A 19,829-nucleotide genomic window follows, 5' to 3' on the forward strand; every position below is an offset into this window, starting at 1 on the left:
CCTTTTATTCAAAGTTTGGCCTTGGTAAGAGGAACAGGAGTTTGAGGCCAGACTGAGCTATACAGCAAGTTCAAGGCTAGCCTGGGTTAAATAGTAAAATACTGTTCCTTCTGTCTCCCGCCCCCCAGAAGAAACCCCAGAGCTGGGCATGGGTAGCTCGTAGCAATAATCCTAGTACCTGGGAGGTTGAGGCAGGAAGAATGTCATGAATTTAAGACCAGTCTGGATTACAGATGAGTCTGTCTCAACACACACACACACACACACACACACACACACACACACACACACACACACCCCAAACAAAACAAATTAAAAAACATAAATATGAACACATACTCTCAAAAATAAAGTTACGTACTGGAACCTCAAACTTGTTGGTCATTTTACATAATCTGGGAACGGTATGGGTACAAATAATAAAACAATCAGCAAATTGTCCATCTGTCAAAACTGTGAATGGGCACCTAGGTTATGGTCAAAATCTTTCTGAGGATCATGACTGCAGCCAGGTAAGTGACAGAGCTCATGACTCTGAGACTAAGGAAAGGTCAAGGGTCATAAAGTCAGGATCTTCTAGAATGCTATATCTAGGTATCTTCTAATCTCCGCAAGGATGTTGACGAGAAGTGTCATCCTGAGATGACTTCATGGCACACACCAGCCTGTCTGTTGCTATACCATGTCATCCGAGTGTTCTGACGTCTGGTGACACTTCCCATGCCTTCCATGACTCTGTGCCTGATCATAAGGAGGATCATAGGTAACAGGTTGGGCCATGGGGGGGGGAAGGGATTTTGGACTCCTGTCATCCATAGCCAACAGACACAATAGCAAAATTAGATTACCTAGGAGTCTGTTTCATGCAAATCCAGCTTCTATACTGAGACACAGTGTAATGGTCCCTGTCACCAAACTATATATATAGCAGCCAATACAAACATCAGTTGGTGATAATGATTTTTGCTTATTAGTTTTAGTTTTTGTTTCTTAAACACAACACAACTGTTTAAAGGCCATGATCAGATGTCTGCTATACAAGCTAGAACTTTGGACTCTCAAATTTGACCACCACATTGAACTCTGTGCCTTGTGTGTGTGTGTGTCCTGAAGCTGCAGAGTGCAAAGGGATACACTGGCTTTGACAGTGTCTCTATTGAAAAGCCACAAGATCTTTTGTGTAGGAAGATGGCTGCTGTCATCTCTTTTCCTTCATCCTTCCTCAGCTCCAAATCTCACTCCCAGCAAGAATGCCTTTGCCGATGCTGCTGTGCTTGGATTCAGGCTATAAGAGTCAGAGCTTGTGCTGAGAGCAGGAGTGTGCCTGCGGCCCATGGAGAGGTCAGCAGCTCAGATACTGACACCAGACTCTATAAACTTCTGTGCTTTCTTACTTTGTGCCCTCCGGGAAAGCTGCTGACCCTTTCTGAGCTTCAGTATTTCCCTTTGAAATGAGCAGAACCACAGCACCTACTTAAAGTTGTTACGAAGATTAAAGAAGTGAACAAGTGGAAAAACTTAACACTGCCTATTTCACTAAAAGCAGCAACATCTGAAAAACACCCTTTGTATGCCAAGACCTCTGGCATGCACATGAATTAATTAGGAAGCAACCGATTTCTGACCTTGCTTGCTCAGTGGAAGCTTCAAATTCCCAAGACTAGACATGATTCTATAAGTCAACCTTGAAATGAGCCTTTGGGCTGTTTTAGGGCAAGATAAACTAACTCTCAGACTCCAAATGCATGTATCGCACACCTCTAGGAGCAGGACACTTCCTTCTGTAATTTGCGCTATAGTCGCTGTGTCTGGGAATTGTGACACCTGCCCCGTTGGGTTCACATAACAGTTGTGATGCTCCAAAGGACTATGTCAGCACAACTTTTGAAATGCTAGACACATCTGTGGTACCAATATTCTAACCATGACAAGTGTCACCTCTGTAGGTTGGTGGCCCTGTTGTCAGATGGCAGTCCCCCCCAGTACAGAGCGACTGCAGATGAGAAGGATGACCTGGAGAATACAATCACTATGGCACCATCTGGCATCCTCTTTGCCTTTGATTTATCAGAGGATGCCTCTCCCTGTGCGATATCATAAAGGCAGGTTGTGTGACACCTTTACTGTCTGACAATGTGGAGCAGTGTGATCTCACGCATGCAGGGACAAGGTGTGGAGGCTCACCTCTGCATCCCTCCACAGGTTTCCAGGCTCTGCCTGGCCACGGGTGCTGTTCAGGAACCACTGGCCATTCTAGCCGTGCTATAAAAGTTGGGAATGAACTAGGGCAGGAAGAGGAGAGCCAAAGTTCAGCCAGGTGGCATGGGTCTCCATAAGCTCTCATTTCCCCCACTTCCAGCTTGCTCTGGTGCCTGCCATCCTCGAAGTTTATAGGTGTCATTACCTGTGAAAAATCTGTTCCATCTGAAGACAGCTCGAGTTGGGGATGGGTGGCAGATTGCAATTTAATGACCAGATTAAAATATGCTAAAGCAAACAAATAAATAAATAAAAAGCCCAGCAGCCCGGGAGCTCCACAATTCATTCTGTGGGCAAGAGAGGCTGGGGCTCCAGGGACCGGCTCGTAACTCACCCCATCGGCAGCTTTAGTAGGCTGTTACTGTATGACCACAAGGGGAAACAACTCTCTGGGAAAGATTTACACTGACTGCCACTGGAGGCTGAAGGGCTAGGGGCCAGGAGCTGAGGGCTTGGGAAACATGCAGATCCTGGTGCTAACCAAGGGAAACAACAGGTTCTAAACTGACCCATCCAACAGCAGAGGCCCTCACTCCCTTCCTTTTCTGAGTTCTCCCCCCCCCACCCCTCTGTTGCTCACCAGGATCAAGTCACTCCTCCCCATGGCAAATGCACCCAAGGTTACCCTGCCAGTCACCGAAACGGAGGCTCAATTTCCTATTTCTGTATTGTTAACAGACTAGCCTCCTTTCTGAGGTAGTGAAAGGGTGAAATTCTTTTGCTAGCCTTCATTTCAGGTACAACGTCACACTACTCAGAAAGCAAATGAGTGAATGAGAGGTATGGGGCAGAATCCGTGTGACTCAAGGAGTCACAGCCTGATGGTATCTAACAGGAATTGGTTTTCGGACCCAAGCAGATACCAAAATCCAGCCCATGGTGGTTTGGCTTCTACTACCTTTCTTTGTTGATTTAATCATTTGACAGACTTGAAACCAAAATTATATCTATCTATCTATCTATCTATCTATCTATATATATATATTCATTTTTTAAAGGTATAGTATTCTCACTTAACTTGCATACATCTTACTAGAGTTTTAATCATTTCTGTATAACTTACACTATTTACTGCAATGTAAAAGCTGCTTAAATGATGGCCATTTTGCATTATTTTAAAGTGTGTGTGTGGGGGGGGGTGGGGGGGGTGGGGGTGGGGGTTCTGCACATGCATGCAGATGTCTGTGGAGGCATCGGATCTCCTGGAGCTGTAATTATAGGCAACTGAACCGCCTGACGTGGATGTTGGGAACTCATCTCTTCTGGAAGAGCAGTACTCAATGTTAGCCTTAGAGCCGTCTCTCTCCAGCCCCAGTATTGTTGTTACTAGGATTTTAGGAAATAATGCCCCAAAAGTCTGAATCTTTCCAATGTATAAGTCATTTTAAAACACTTCTGATCCTTGTTCATAGTTGCATAACATGCAGTTGTGACAAGCCATCTGTATTGTAGGCAAGCACTCTCAGGGAGTGGTGACAGGACAGGGTGGAAGCCTGTAGGTGTGACGGGTCAGCTGTTCTGTGGGTAGGTACTCCCACCAGTGAAGAAAGGGTAGGAAATGACATGAGGGCCTGCCTTTGGCTCTGGCCCTTGACTTCTATGAAGACTGTCTTTTGACCTTCCTGGCCTGCTGGTTCTACTCCCAGTTTCTCTCTTTCAGCATAATGAGTGCCTCCAGTGGTCCCTCAGCTTAGCATTTTCTTTGTTCCCATTATTACATATTTAGCTAATTTGACAGCTTGAGCTTCTGAAGCAGTTACTTAAGAAGACATTGCTGACCCTATTGACTAATTCATTCATTATAGATGTTCTTTATTAGGGGTGCTCATGGGACCGTATCTCTCTTACCTATCCTACAAATAACAGGTAGATGTTATATAGGCACTTTCACCAGACGGTGAGCATCCTAACAGGAAGGACTAGGTGTGTGTATGTGTGTGTGTGTGTGTATGCATGTATGTGTCTGTATGTGGACATGAGTGTGTGGGTGTACCTACATAGGCCTACATAGAGGACCCAGGTCAACTTCCTGTGTTATTCCTCAGGCTGTCCTCTATCTTGTAATTTGAGACAAGGTCCCTTCCTGGCCTGGAACTAGGCTGGATGAGTAAGTCCCAGGGAATCTTTCAGTCTCCAATTCCAATTACTAGGATTACAAATGTGCGCCTTGCTTTTTATATGGCTTCTGGAGTTCAAACTCAGGCCTCAATGCTTGTGTGGCAAGCACTGTACCAACAGAGCTGTTTTCCCAGACTCAGCCTTCCTCACTTGTCATCTCCGCACTCCAAACACACATCTCAGCTGAGGCATCAGGAAGTTTGGTAGTTAGTGGAGTGTTGCATCTCTACAAGAGTCTTCTCATTTCCAAAGAAGAGGCATCTATGAAGCTTCCCTCATCTTACTTGTCATTCCAAGACCCATCACCTTTGCCCATTGAGATACACATGGTAACGACAGACACAGATCTCCACAGAGCTAGAGCAAAGAGAGGGATGGGGTAGCTTTCCTCTAGGACCCAGCATAGCTGTGGTTTGCTGCTGTACTGGAAGGAAGAGAAGGGTGAGGAGCGAGCTTTGAGGTCATCATTCATTTCTGCCCTTTGGGGAAACTTTGTTTTCTATTCACATTCAGCAAATGATGCTCTTGTACCAGTAACAAATGTCAAGTGCTCTTCCTGGGACTTGGGGGAGGCAGAACATTAGCAAAAGAGGAACAATCCAGCAAAAAAGAGAGTTCTATTTAAGGACAGGGAAGCTAAGTAACAAATGTCACCCAGAGACACCAGGGAGATAGCTTTACTTCAACAACCATGACTGCAGGAAAAAAAAAAAAAAAAAAAAAAAAAAAAAAAAAAAAAGAATATGCCCATGGCAACCTATGATAATCCTGAACTGCCAGTTTTCTGGAATATTCCATGAATCCCCTTTCATGCTTTGACATGGTCCTTACCTCTCAGCATTGGGTTATCTTTGAACTATGGTGCTGCCTGAGTCCAGTGTTGGGGACTTATAGGGAATTTGTAGAAGCTGCACACTAACCTTGACACTATACTTGAAACAGCATTGCTAATAGGAACACTGCAGCTCCAGCCCATGGTGGTTTGGCTTCTGCTACCTTTCTTTGTTGATTTATTCATTTGACAGGCTTGAAACAAACTCTGTGGTAAATGTGGGAGTCCTTGTTCAGTCCCATCACTTTCGAAGTTGTGATTGGGATAAAACCTTATCTACTTTTTCATTTTCACTGAGGATAAATAAAATGGGCTCAAATGAGTGTTTCTCAATTCACACGAGAAGCAGAGAGTAAATAATTCCAGCAAAAACTCTGAGCATTACTGGATAAGCAAAATACTGTGGGGTTCATCTGTACTGAGCAGTGAAATTCATGGAAAAGGTCACACAAGGAGAGCCTCCTTCGGTGCTGAAGATATTTGTACATTTTTTTTTCCTCATCAAAGCAAAGTGCTGTGTGTGTGTGTGTGTGTGTGTGTGTGTGTGTGTGTGTGTGTGCGCGCACGCACGCGTGTGTACATGTATGAAGACACAGATCAACCTTGGGCATTATTTCTCAGGAACTGCCTACCTCATTATTTGAAACAGACTTTCATTGGCCTGAGTCTCATCAATCCCGTTTAGTAGGATGGCCAGTAAATGCCAGGGGTCCACTTTTCCTCACTTCCCTATCACAGGGATTATTTCCCACTGTGGCTCTTTTTATGTAGCTTCTGGGATCCAGCTCATACAGCACACCCATGAACAGCTGAGTAATCTTCCCAACGCCCTGCAAGGTACAATCTATCATATCAGGATCTCTCTGGGGTCACAGCACCATCACCTTTGGCCACAAATACTGTCATGAACTCCTCTGTGGCTCTTGATTTCCAAACTTGCTCACCTGTGGCCTGTTCACAACAGTTGCCAGTGCAATAATCTTAAATTGAAGTCACACCATACCATCACTGTTCTGTTCCTACTTCCCCAAGGCTCATCTCCCCAGAAAGAGTCAATGCTCATCTTAGATCTGCCCTGCACCCACCATTAATTTTCTGACCAAAGCTCCAATCTTAGTTACTTTACTGTTGCTGTAGCAAGACACCATGACCAAGGGCATTTTGGCACACACTTCGTCAGCTCTGTACCTAAGAATCAGGCTTACCTAGATTTTTTCAAGAGGAAATGAAAATCAGCAATTTTTTAAAATTTGTAATTTTGTGATCAGAGTTGAAGCTGTGAGGAAGTCAAGGGCAAATGAGGCAAAAGATACCCTGAGAAGAGAGATGACCGGTTGGAGATATCCTAGCTGTCCAGCTAGGACTGAAAAGAGAGACAGAAGGAGAAAGAGGAGGGCAGAGGAGGAAGGGGAGGAGAAACAGGAGGAGCATGGGGAGGAAGGGAAGAGGGAGAGGCAATAATCCTAGCTAATATTTCTTTACAATGGAAGCCAGAATGAGGAGGCTATCCTAATTGGTAATAGTTCAAGGATGACAATGTGCCAGCAAAATATATTGGAGGAATGACACTAATAAGGCACACATTTTTCACTTTTACTGTTTGATAGGTATTGCTCTGAGTGCTTTTCATATATTAACTCATTTAATCCTTCCAGGAGCCTGATGAGGAAGCTACTGGTTTAAACAATATCTCATTGCGAAGGAACTGGAGAGAGAGAGAGAGAGAGAGAGAGAGAGAGAGAGAGAGAGAGAGAGAGAGAGAGAGAGAGAGAGAGAGTATCCAATCCATCAAAGACCATATACCCTAGTGATAAAATGGGAAACACACATAAGTTGAGTAGCCCTTGTCTGATATGCTCAGGGTCAGCAGTTTCTGTGCTTCGTGTTTTTTTTTTTTTTTTCTTTCAGATTTTGAAATACTTTTTTTTTTTTTTTAGATATAATGAGATACGTTGGGAAGGAGACAAAACTCTACACATATAATTCATTTACATATCAGATTACCCATATACTCACAATCTATAAATAATTCTGTATATTTTTAGCTCTAACAATTATATGAGGACAGCTGTAGAGATTTGCACTGTGATATCATATTGGTGCTCACAATTTCCATATCTTGAAGTCCACTGGATTCCTGATCTTCGGGTAAGAGATGCTCCACCTCTATCTGGCCTTCCATTAGGGCAACTGATTTCTTGAGATTTCCTGAGTGATGAGTGACAGGATAATGCTTTGTTCTAAGGATGAGACTGTCAACAGCCTACTAGGAAGCTTCAGAATGGAGCTGATCAGAAAAGACCAAAGCTGACTAGAAGCTTGGAACTTTCAGACGTGTTCCTTCAAGCTCTGTGTTAAGCACCAGTGGTCTATGATTTAGTCCCTCACTTCTATGTAAGGAAATCTCCAAAATACTGAAATAATTGGGACTGATATGGTGAACACATCCATTGAGAGGGGAGGTGCACACTGACTCTTTGGGGACAGAATCTTGTGCTCTGAGGTCTCTTCCATTTACCTGATGTACCGCCTCATCTGGTTGTTCATTTATACCCTTTATAACCATTGAGAATGCATAAGTGGAGTAGCTACCTGAGTTCCAGGTAGCTACTTAAAGAGGAGATTGCAAGCTCTTACACTTCCTAGTCAGACTTGACAGTTGCACACACAACCTAATATGGGGATAGTCTTTGGGTTTGAGCCCTGTTGAGTCCTAACCCTACTCCAAATATCTAGTGTCAATTTTGGTATGGGTTTTAGGATGCAGTTGCTGATGCTGGAGTAATTGTTGGCATGGAAAAGCTCTCATCTGGTTTTAGAGGTCATGTCAGGAAAGATCCAGGTGACAGCAGGGGAGGCGTCACTGAAGTCAGTACGATGTGGCTGTTAGGCACTCAGTGAACAAATGCCATGTAGACCACACAGGAAGGAATCCAGAGTGCACCAAGGCAGCAGATAGGAAGTTGGTGGGGTGTGTAACTGGAGATGTTCTCATGAGTGACTCAGAAAGGAGCCCCGGGTGTTAGCAGAGAATGTGGGCACATTTGAGAGGGGTAACTGAGGAAAAGCAGAGTGAAACTCTTGAGGTTACTAGTGAATTCTACTCTCACTGTTTCTGTGTGAGGATAAAATGAAGAGCCATGTGTTCTAAAGGTGTAAGCCAAGAGATGGGCCCTTTGGAGGGACCCTGACGGGATATAGGTAGCTGAGTCTGGGAGTGTTTCTGACAGCATTGAGGAATTAAAGCTAAACAAATAGTCAACTGATACAATGGAAGCTTGGGATAGGATGGAATTTGGGTAGGGGGAATAAAACAAAAGTTAGGAAAATATGATAGGGAAACAAATGTCTAAGCCCAAGACAAAGGGAATGATGTCTACACAAGAGACAGAAGAGAAGGAACTAGAGAATGAAGGCAGCCAGAATTTGTGTGAAGGATACATCCCACTGCCTTGCAGTGTCTGCAGAACTGGGGCTCAGCAACTGGCAGCTAATTCGAGCTGAGCCAGGGGGAATAGCAGAAGGGAGTCCTAATCTGGACTTCCGTCAGAAAGGGAAGAAGCAGAAATATCAAAGGATAGGGAGCTGACACTGGGGGTGCAGGCCTTAACAGGAAATGGAAATTTGGATGAGATTTTCTATGTGCGTATGAATGCCTGAGGAGGAAGGAAAGCCTTAAGTCAGCCTGTGGACTAGAGGGGGCCCACTTTACCATTTCTGAATTTTTCACAAAGGCGTGAATATTTCAAAGGCCGTTCTCAGAGAGGTGAGGCAGAATGCATAGGTTGGGTGGTTTCCCCAAGAATATGGGAAGGGGAGCAAAAGAGTAACCACTTGTAGGTGGCCTTTTCTCAACATGACACTTGATACCAAACAGCTGGTGCTGCAAGACTAAATACTTTTACTCTTACATTTCTGTGTACTCCCTAGTTCCCTTGCCTTCTCACCAAATTATCAAAGCTCTGCTGAGGTCCTCCATCACCAATAGTCACATGACACTCTACTCTGGGTCCTGGCTACTTCATTTCCCAATTGGACCTTGGATTCTATTGGCGTTTTCACAGCTTTTATCATAAAGCTGGTCAAAGGATACAATTCATATGGTTTGGAAGTTGATTTCTAGGGGGAAAAAAAGTGGAATACTAGAGAGATTCAATGTTAGATGAACTGAACTTTGGAGGGACCAGGCCAGCTGTCGTATTCTAGTAGGCAAGGCCTCGACTGCCTCATTAAAAGGAAGGCCATAGCCCCATTTGTGGCAGTGGAGTAAAAGTGAACTTATGCATAATGAACACAGTAGGAAATCATAGAGGATGAGCTGTAGATTTACATCCTTTTGGATTTTAATTTATAAGAGAAGGAAGATTTTATTTTGAACTTTAATTTCTCTCTGGGTACTTATTAATAAAAGATTCATATTTGAATACATACCAGCGCCTGGGGCCTTTTATGTTATAAAGAAATGCATGTTGATAACTGCTGAGCTACATTAGAAATTTGACTGGAGAGTAAGTGGTGGGGGAGTGACTTTGGCTTAGGGCACAGTGAAATCCAAACACTAATGATTGATCTACCTGGTCTACCCAAAGCCATCTGAATTAGGCCTTGCCTGGGTCCCAGGAAGACAAAGACAGTGGTTCTCCAAAGCATGTGGTCCTGGGCAGTACTGCTGTCCCAGTCCTTTCTGACTTCTCTCCCTTCACCTCCCATCCCAGCTGGAGATCAGGTAGTGTCCCTGAAGTGGGAGCCCCAGGCTACAACGCTAGGTCCAATGGCCCCTGCTGCACTTTCATCTTGATTTCCATACATTAGTTTCTGTGCCAGAATAACAGAGAAGTGGAAATTGGTAGAAGACATTTACAAGGCTGTGTAGGCATGTATGGATTATGAGTGAGCAGATCTGATCCTGCAATTTAGCTCTGCTATGACCTAAGTGATGTCTACCCTATACTCTAGGCTTTCATATGAGGCAAGGTCTTTGAGGTGTGGTTTAGTCGGGAGGAAAGAGCATCTAAAATGATACCATTGCTTTTATAAAGAGGCCTGGGGGATCCTAGACAGAGGTGCTATCTATAAGCACAAGACTTCCAAGCCCTCAGAACAATGAGCAATAGGGTTTCATTGTTTACAAACTATAGAATGGAGGCTATTTCTTTACAGCATGGGTGAATTAGGGCACAGTCTACATTCTCTTAGATGACTGCTGGTCATCAGTCATGATTCTTTGAGGCATCTCTACGAACACAGCGGCCTGAATTCCTGAAGGTGGAGACAAGGCTGTTGTCATTCCCATTAGCTCCCTCCTCCTAGTGACCACAGGTCTGGTAGTAAGGCCAAAGTTTATAAACAAATTGGAAGATGCTGCAGAATAGGTTTGTTTGCATTGTTTTCCTCTTCTCCCTCCTCACATTTCCTTAGATAAGGTACTTCTGTTTCTTCTCCCTCCAGAGGGCAATATTGAGTTGGACACCTCTTGATCTGGGTTTACCCTTTTCCCACTGAGGTATAATGCGTCTATGTCTTGGATAACAGCTAGCAATATTTTCACTTGGAGTGTGTCCACTTTGACATGGACAAATGGGCTTGTCTTTTATTTCCACTCTTGGCCAGCCATTCAAAAAGTTATCATGTGGAGTTACTGCCAGGAAGTGGCTGCCTAGCTAGCTAATAGTTTTCCAGACTTCCGGTATTACCCTTAGACCTTACACTTAGAAATATAAATGCAACTCTCTGTCAAGGTTTTCAAGAATCCTGGGTAAGCCTTCTTTACGTCCTCTCCACCTGCTGGATGACACACATGTGGATGACGAACCATGAAGGAGCTGGATCCCTAGAACACCATAGTGGGAGGAGGTACTCTGGAAAATGTCTCTAAGTTATTACATAGCAGGAAATATATTTGATTTGTATTTTAGGCATCACACATCTTTGGTTTATTCTTTCCAGCAGTTTTATATATGACTTCAGTGAATTCTAATGAATGTGCTATATGAATGGATTAGGCCCATACACATAATTGGAAAATGAACTTAATCTGAGTGTGCCTTTCACATGACAATGCGTTTCTATGCTTAAATTGGGAGCACCTGAGACTTGATTTGGCTTCTGGTAAAGTTTCCAAAATCATTTATGCCTAGCTTTATTCTTCTACGGTCATTGACACTTAGCTTTTTCAAATGAAAAAAAGCAAAACAAAGCAAAAAAAAAAAAAACCAAAAAACAAAACAAACAAACAAACAAACAAACAAAAAACCCCAAGAACTTAATTTCAACTACTTCTCTGTTGCTCTAGGCTCTGTTGATTGGAATTGTGTTTGGGATAGGGGTGAGTATGTGGTTAATACCTCAACGTTAAACCGTCCTCCTTGGAGACATAAAGAAGGAAAACGGGAAAGTAATGTTTGTTTAGAACCACATTTTTGGAGGGACAAAGTGTCAGTCAAGAGCTGGGTAATTAGATCTTCTGCACCCCAAAGACAGAAACAGGATGTTGAAGGTGGGGGATATGGACTTGCAGTGTGGATTTTAAAACACTGCAAATACTGACTGGCAGATGGTAACCCCGGCCAGGGTCCCAGTGGATATAGACGAACTATCAGGCTGAATGCTTCAATGGGACGACAGACATAAGCAACTGCAGGTGAGCAGATTTGCTGAAGTGACATCTACAATACTTTGGAGGGTCCAAAAGTATTATTTATAACCTAGATTCTTTCCCTTGAAACATCTCTTGGGAATTACAATTCCCCTCATGACCAGAACTTTTCAGTGAAAGAAAAGATAACCCATTGGGCAAATAGTCATGCCTTAGAAAACAGATGAGTTACTCTGTCCTTTCATAGAGTTGATTTTCTTGTCTTCCTCCTTCCCCCCTCTCCCTCTGTCCCTCCCTCCATCCGTTCCTCCCTCCCTCCCCACCCCCATTTCCTCCCTTCCTTTCTCCCTCCCTCCTTCCCTTTGTGAAGCTGGTGGCCTAGACTATAAATCACTGATTAGGGCAATGATTTAAAACATAAGCCACAGCAACCCAGGCCCATGTAGGGAGGTGAAGTTGCCAGCACGGAAGAAGAAATCTACACAAAATACAAGTGTATGTATATATATTTTGCAACAAAAGAAACTATTTATTTGGAATCTGCATTACCAGTACAAATTAGGAGACTGTAAAACCTACATCGTGTTAGTATCATTAGAGAACACAAAAGTTCAGCTTGAATCAAAGGGGACAGAAGCCTGTGCTCTCGCAGAAGCAGAAAAGCTTAAGCTTTCAAAACCAAACCAGAGTAGAACTTTGCAGGTCTATACTCTCAATAATAAAGAGAGAAATGGGGGGGGGGGCATAAAAACCAACAACCAAAGGAAAACACTTCAGAATGAACCTCCCAGTGGGAAGACGTAATAGAAAGAGGGGGAAACATTCAATGTTTTATTTATTTTAACAAAAGGAAAAAAAAAGTTTACAAAAAATATGTTTCCAGAAAGCTTTGAGCTAGGCTGGAAACCACGAAGGTGATGTGAAAAGATTGCCTTTCATTTCTCACGACAGAAGCAAGAGCTGCCTCCGGGTGGACATGCTTCCCACAGCATAGTTCCACAACTATGAGTGGCTTGATTTTTTGTTTGTTTGTTTTGTTTTGTTTTGTTTTGTTCCCCTTCATGTATATGCCCGGAATTCTGTCTGCTTCCTGATCACCTGAATGTTTGAATGAATGACGTTCAGAACTGAACATCTGCCCAACAATGTGGCTTTCTTTTGCCCTATAACTAATACCAAATTTCTGATGAATCCTGCTTTGCAATTTAAACAATTAACCTAACTGGAGGTTAGTTACAAGTGCACCATCAGTGAATCAGAAACCAGCTTAATCTGCAGCTTTGGCTCTGGCTCATCTCACAACTCTCCATCCAGACCTGGGGACTCTGGATCCCAAGGGGATGTGCCTGGGGGCTTGCTTCCTGGATCTATTCTACTTGGTAGTGGTACCTACCAAGGCAGTACCTCCTATGGAGTTCTGCCAGGAGAAAAATTCTCTTGTTGGAAGCATTTTCATGGACTGTTGGCATTAATTAGGGAGAAAGAAAGACATTCAGAATCACTGAAGGTAAAAGTCTTTCCTTCTAGTCTAAGAAATCCCCAGGACAGGCTCTGTTAGTTTTTAAGGAAGCAAGTCCTTGCTTCATTATCTTGGGGGTTACAGGAGTGCCACACATCCTGGGCATGCAAGAAAGCAAGGACATGTGGTCATGGGCTTTACCACTGCTTTTGACATTGACTGAAGCAAAGCAGAACAAGGAAGGAGCCTCATCTACCAGGGACCCCTTTTCACATCACCTTGTATACATACTAAAGAATAAAACCGGCAAGACCCACAACCCTGACAGTGAAAAAAAGCACCCCCTCAAAATAAACAAAACCAAAATAACACAAAATAAAACTTTTTTTTTTTGTATTTTTAAGAGCAGGAATAAAGAAAGGAAAAGAATTTATTTCTGGGTCTCAAAATTAATAAACATAAGGGTTAGGTTGTACCTATTATGTTCACTATTCCAACCTTATTTTTTTTTTTCTTTTTTTCCTATTTTTTTTTAGCTTACAAAATGAATTACGGTCACTTTTAAACATTGTGAAAGAAATGGATGTACACAACTTGACACTTTTCTAGCATTCTTGAACTAATTCACAAATGCAAGAAAATAAAAGGAAAAACGGCAGGGGAAATGAGGAACATAGGTAGTTTGGTGTTAAAAACTAATGCAGGAATGATGTATCTCGTCACAGAAAGAAGGGAAGCTTCCCCTTCCTGTTTTGCGTGCTATGAGGGTCATTTTTAAAATTTTTATTATAAACACTATTAAATTCAGACCGCTTTTTTGGTTTTTTTTCCTTTATCTGAATATACAAGAACATTCATTATCAAATGTTCATCATCAATACTACAAAGAACAAGACACAAGTCGCAAGAAACGATGGAAAATGTTAATAAAGCTGAAAGAATTGTTTTTTTTTTTTTTTTTTTTGCTTTTTTCCTAAGTTTTTTTTTAAATTTGAGTTTCTGTAGTTTTATCTTTTTTTGGTATCGAAGTCAGGTTTTTCTGGGCAGAAAAATAAAGATAGAAGGAAAGAGGTGAAGATAGGTGTGGGAAAAGGCAACCAAAAAATTAATAATAATACAGTACCACTACCATAGGGAAAGAAGTGGAAGGAAGGTGCCAGTAGGCTAACCTGTGGCCCAGGAAGGACTCCAGTGGGAAGAAGAGGAAAAGGCAGTAAAATGTAACACACGGTGACAAATCCAAGGTCTATGACCATTTCTCAGGAGAAAACTGCTGTTGTGGAAAATGGAGCATTCCCATTTGTACTTAGAATATGAAGGAATCTTGGGGGTATGGTTTTTTAGAGATTGAGCTGAGATTCTAGGGGCACACCCTTCCCACTCCTATCTGGAGGCTGCCAGTTTTCTCTAGCCTTGCTTGACAACAGAGATCTGGGGGCTGCCATGTTGGAGGTGATAGTGGACAAGGAGAACAGGCTATGGGCTAAGTGTTAGACCTAAAGGAGGCCGAGTGAAGTGCTGGTTGGGGCTACTCCTGCCTGAAGAGAAGCTGTCTGTGTGAAGGCATCCATGCTTTCCCATGTTCTACTCATTCCCTTCATGTGTTCAGGTCCAGATCTGGAGACATTCTTGCTTCCAAGAGAACTCTTCAGTAACTCTTATAATTTGCTCTATATTAAATGATGTGATCTAACCATGTTTGTATGAGTCATTTCAATATATTCCTGCCACAAAGACAAAGATCACTGGTTCTCCTCACTATGTAGACTTGTGATGATGTCCCTTCTACACACCCCGTTCTGAGCATAGCACATGTTAGTTGACCATCTTTCTAGTGACCTGGATCAGTTAGACAAAATTTCACTTGCCAAATAATTGCTTTCTGCATTATCTTAAAATACTCATGCTCCCCTCCCCATTTCCCAGGATACATGCCCTACTCCTCCCAATACACATGAAGGATGTTCCTACATATCATTGCAGGGCCATGTGGAATTGAGTGATTTTATTGGGTGGTGTCTTAGCCCTCAAGCCGCTGTACTTCTTGAAAGAGAAGAGTTGTGATAGGAACAAGGACTTGCAAGGATACATACTGGATTCAAGTAGAAACTAATAAAACCAAGTTCTACTCTTTTGGTTTCAAATCTCTTTTCTATCCTAAGACTAATAGACCAAAACCAAATCAGAGCAGAAAGCCTCTAAAACAATGCTTTGTCATTATGGTAATGACATCAAGATGACAAGCAGAAGTTAGAACAAGAAAACCATGTATGGTTCTGACCTAGCATGAAACAGTTCATCACAAGGGCATCACTCTTCTTGACCATGAGACCTAGAGATTAAATATAAACCTAGCCAGTTTCTTGGATTTCTTATAAGCCTCTTGGGGAGCCAAGCATAACAATTCCCATTTTGCAGATGAAGGGCATGAGGCCCCAAAGCTATCCACTTACCACATACCACTTAATTTACTGGCAAAGCTAGCATCTTTATGGCTGGCAGAGATGACTGGGGAATTTAAACTCATGTCAAAAGCAAGAAGACAACCTTTCTAGTAAATGTTATTTCCTTTCAATCACATGGTATACAGATCAATGTGATTATTTTAACAGCAGCAACAACAACAAAAATGACAAAGCCTATCACTCTTACTCTATGGTTCTGATGCCACCAAATTAGTTACTAAAAGTTCATCTGAACCACATACTAGACCACTCTCTCCTCCAGAGGAAGAAGCCAGGATCAAGACCACAGTGTACTATAATGTTTTGAAAAGATAATATAATAAAAACACAGAAAGAGCAGCCAAATCCATCATAGACATTGGAAGTCCTGTATATGGCTCCCTGAGAGCTCCAGAGGTGGTGGGAATGAAAGCTGTTTATACTTGAAACCTGGCCTGTATGCCAATAATGCCCTGTGCATGGCACGGTGGTAAATGCATGCTGGTGGGTCCTAGAAGACCCAGGCACATATTGCTTCTCTCTCAGGCTCACCAGCTAGAGTACTATGATTGCTAATGTATGCATTTGCACAAGATGAGATTGCTGGGAGATCAATGGGAGGTGTCCGAGTGAACACTGCTGGGGCCCTCCATAGGGGAGGTCATTGATGGAAGGATAGTAGCATCCAACCAAGCAAAGGTATCAGGTTGAGCATTTGTCCACTTGTGTGTTATGTATGTGTGTATGTCTAAGAAGGAACAGTGAAGCCTTACAGGATGAGACACCATCACTCTTTACAGATGTGCCCAACAGGATACCACACTCAAGACCCCACTTGCATAAGGTCCTGAACATTGCTGCCTAAGTGTTGAATGGTCTCTGCAGACCTCTGAGACCAAGAGCTGTTTCTAAAAGGATGAGAAAGCTGGTAGGAATCCTGTCCTTGCTGTTCCTTGTGCCCTCCCCTCCTGGGGCTCAACCTGATAGAGTGACATTGGGACATGTGGCACCTTTAGGAGTTCAGCTGTGGCTGTCCCCAACAAATACCTGGGACCAGAAAGAAGAGGAAGAAATCAGATTGTTCCCAGAAAGAAAGGATAAACAGAGACAGGGTGGCCTGGAATGAGTAGGGTAGTGTGGTGTATTCCTGCTAAGAGGTAGTGAGAGTAACAAGAGAGACAGAAGGGTTGCCTGTCAACATAGGGATGAGGGCTCTGAGTGAGGTAAATTTGGCTCCTCAAACCACCAGCATGAAAACATACAAATACGTTTTATTGTTTTCTTTGTAATCTGTTTTTTTCCTTTTTAAATTCCTCTAATTGTTGAAAATATCCTTCAGTGATATAATAGAGGGCAGGAACCCAGTGAGTAGAACAGAGAATAGGGCCAGGGAAGATGACAGAAAGCAGTCTGAGAGCTGGAGGCAGGGGAGGGTGGCTTCTACCCAGAAAAAAAGGGAAGAGAGTATAAAGAAGTGTCCAGATTGGCTGAAATAGCATCCCAAAGAAGAGAAGAGAAGGAGACTCTTATTGTGTTTGCTGATTGCTTCGACCTCCAGTCTGACCGCTTCAGCGTTGGGAGAGAAACCCTCCCTCCTGCCCCTGCCCCAACTGCGGCACAGGGTCAGCCGGGATGCGATTGCTGGGAGATCAGTTGGAGGTGTCAGAGTGAACACTGCCAGGGCCTTCTGTAGGGGAGGTCACTGATGAAGGGGTAGTAGCATCCTGCCAACCTCCATTAGCCTAGAAGGGAAAAAGGGAGAGAAGTCAGTCCTCTGTGATCAGGTGGCCTTTTTGAGCAGACAATGACAATGAGGCAACTTGTGGAAGGAACTGGCACCTGGCACATGGGGACACCCATAGAATGGGTACATGGGGCTGTGGATGATAATATTCCCTCCACCCTCAGGTAAGTTCATCCAACCAGTGAGCCTTTGGATCCAATGCTGACACCTCCCGCTTGTGTGACGTGTTCCTATTTCTCCAAGATTCTGAAATTCAGTTCCAGCCATCTATGGAGTGACAGCTGTCTTCTAGTCACGAGACCTGAAAGCTCAGTTTTGATTTTAATCTAGGCAACAACTAGCCATTGATGAGGGTAAAGTTCCTAAACATGGCTGGTTTTTTTCCCCCTCTGAGGAATAAGAAGGTTGGTGTAGATGCTGTCTGAAGTTCTTTCTAGCTCTGTGTGTCCTGAGTGTTTACAGGATGGCAGGTCCTGTTCTATGCCTGAGTCTAGAATCTCTTTGGGATATAATGATGAGTGAGTATAGGTTATGTACAATGGAGCTAAGACAAGACCATGAATGACCTACAATTCAAGACAGAGCCTAATCAACAGTGGGGCCTGTTGTTAAGAAGGTGAGGGCTTCCATAACAGCAATATTGTATCTCACTGGAGCACTGGGAATTAATGTACCTAGCAGAACAAATCGTTAAGAAGAGAGATAGGGAAGACTGGAGTGGGAGGAGAAGGGTGAAAGAGAGGGGAAAAGGAAGGGCTATGGGGAGGGGTAAATAACATTATGGGCCATTTGAGGGACCATATGGAAACCTGAAACTAAAGAAGCTTCCTAAAATACATACATATACGAAAGAAATGTAAACGGAGCCATCAAGTAATGAGAGAGACAATGGCCCAACTGGACACCTTACGCCACCAAGAAAACCTCCAGTGTCAGGAATGAATTACATCTACTTAAGTCACTGGTCAAAAGGGCCCTATGGAAACCCCAAACATCTCAGGCTGTTGCCAAGGATATTGGTTGCTCTCCACAAACTGATGAGAAGGCTGTATAGGTGAAGACATCCCTTGTTTATCTTATCAGACATGGAGAAATTGAGCTGGTGATTAACTAGAGGCTTCACTCCCACTGACCAGTTTTCATGGTACTAAAAGGTACTCTGTATGTTTCCAGAGGAGAAACGTCATCCAGCTACAAATACTGTGACCTACATTAGTGACATGCCTGCAAGATATGTTGATATAATAGTGGCACAAATGTGAGAGTAACCTCTCACTCTCATTGGATTTAAGGCCTACTCCATAGATGGAACACATGCCTGACCACGTTAGAGTGGCCAAGAACCTGGGAAAAACTACTATTGTTTTGCTAAACAAACATAGCAATAGGATGACTCTTAATGATAGTCTTCTATCTCCATAGATCAATGCCTTGCTCATTCATCATCAGAGAAGCTTCTTGCAGCAGACAGAAACAAACACATACACCCAAAACTTGGACAATGTGCAGAGAGTGAGAGATCTTGAAACATTCGGTCCTAAATGGGATGTCTTCATCACTTCCCCATCCCCTACCTTAAGGCAGAAAGATTGTAAAAGGCAGATGTGTTTGGTAGGGAAGCAGTGTCCTCCAGATACAGCAGAACTGATGTACATATGAAACAAGAGACTGTGGCAGTACCCGCAGGGCCTGTACAGGTTCAAGTCAGATGGGGTTCGAGTACTGAGAGGATGAAGTAGACATGGTTCCCCAGCCCCAACCAAGAAGCTACCTGCAACTGATACCTTCTTGAAAAGCAAAGATTAATCTTCTGCAATGGAGTCTCACTGGGTATATTATAAACACACTTAATGTTAGACTCCAAGCCTAATAGAAAGCAACACAAAACTAACTCAATGGTATTTTTGTGGATTTTTTTTTTGTCTTATTATTTCTTTATTTGGGTTTTCTTTCTTTTTTTGGTCTTCTGCTTGTATTTTGGTTTCTAATTTTGTGTGTGTGTGTGTGTGTGTGTGTGTGTGTGTGTGTGTGTGTGTGAAAGAGAGTCTTTGTTTTTCAAAGAGAGGGAGGTAAAGAAAGTGTATGCTATTGGTTGCGTAGGTAGGTGGGAAGAATTTAGGAGAGGGGGAAACATGATCAAAATATATTGCATAAATACCTTTTCAATTAAAAAAAAAAAAGACAAAAATCAAAACGACAAAGGAAGGTGGGTGCTACCATGAGGGCAATATCATGTCTTGTTGGGACACTGGGAATTAACTCACTATGCAGAGGAGGCAAACTTTGAGATGCACCTTGAGAAGGTGATTCAAGTGAAACATCATGGCCACCACTGAGGGATGCACCAGAGTGGTAGCTGGATGAGAAACTGTAAGCCT

General features: G+C 43.0%; 1 protein-coding gene across 5 annotated transcripts in view; it reads right to left on the reverse strand.

Moving 5' to 3' along the window:
• Pbx1 (PBX homeobox 1) overlaps positions 1 to 19,829 on the reverse strand; it is a 298,829-nt gene that overhangs the window by 15,420 nt on the left and 263,580 nt on the right. For 3 of the 5 annotated variants that reach the window (XM_051186200.1, XM_051186203.1, XM_051186202.1), the window contains one exon: positions 12,309 to 17,449. The exons of the other annotated variants lie outside the window; for them this stretch is intronic. In XM_051186200.1, coding sequence (XP_051042157.1) covers positions 17,357 to 17,449 — 93 coding nt within the window. In that variant the 3' untranslated portion in view covers positions 12,309 to 17,356. Of the gene's footprint in view, positions 1 to 12,308; positions 17,450 to 19,829 lie in introns of those variants that run through there. 5 annotated transcript variants of the gene reach the window in all.

This window comes from Phodopus roborovskii, unplaced genomic scaffold, assembly GCF_943737965.1.
Source record: "Phodopus roborovskii unplaced genomic scaffold, PHOROB, whole genome shotgun sequence".
Lineage (NCBI taxonomy): Eukaryota > Metazoa > Chordata > Mammalia > Rodentia > Cricetidae > Phodopus > Phodopus roborovskii.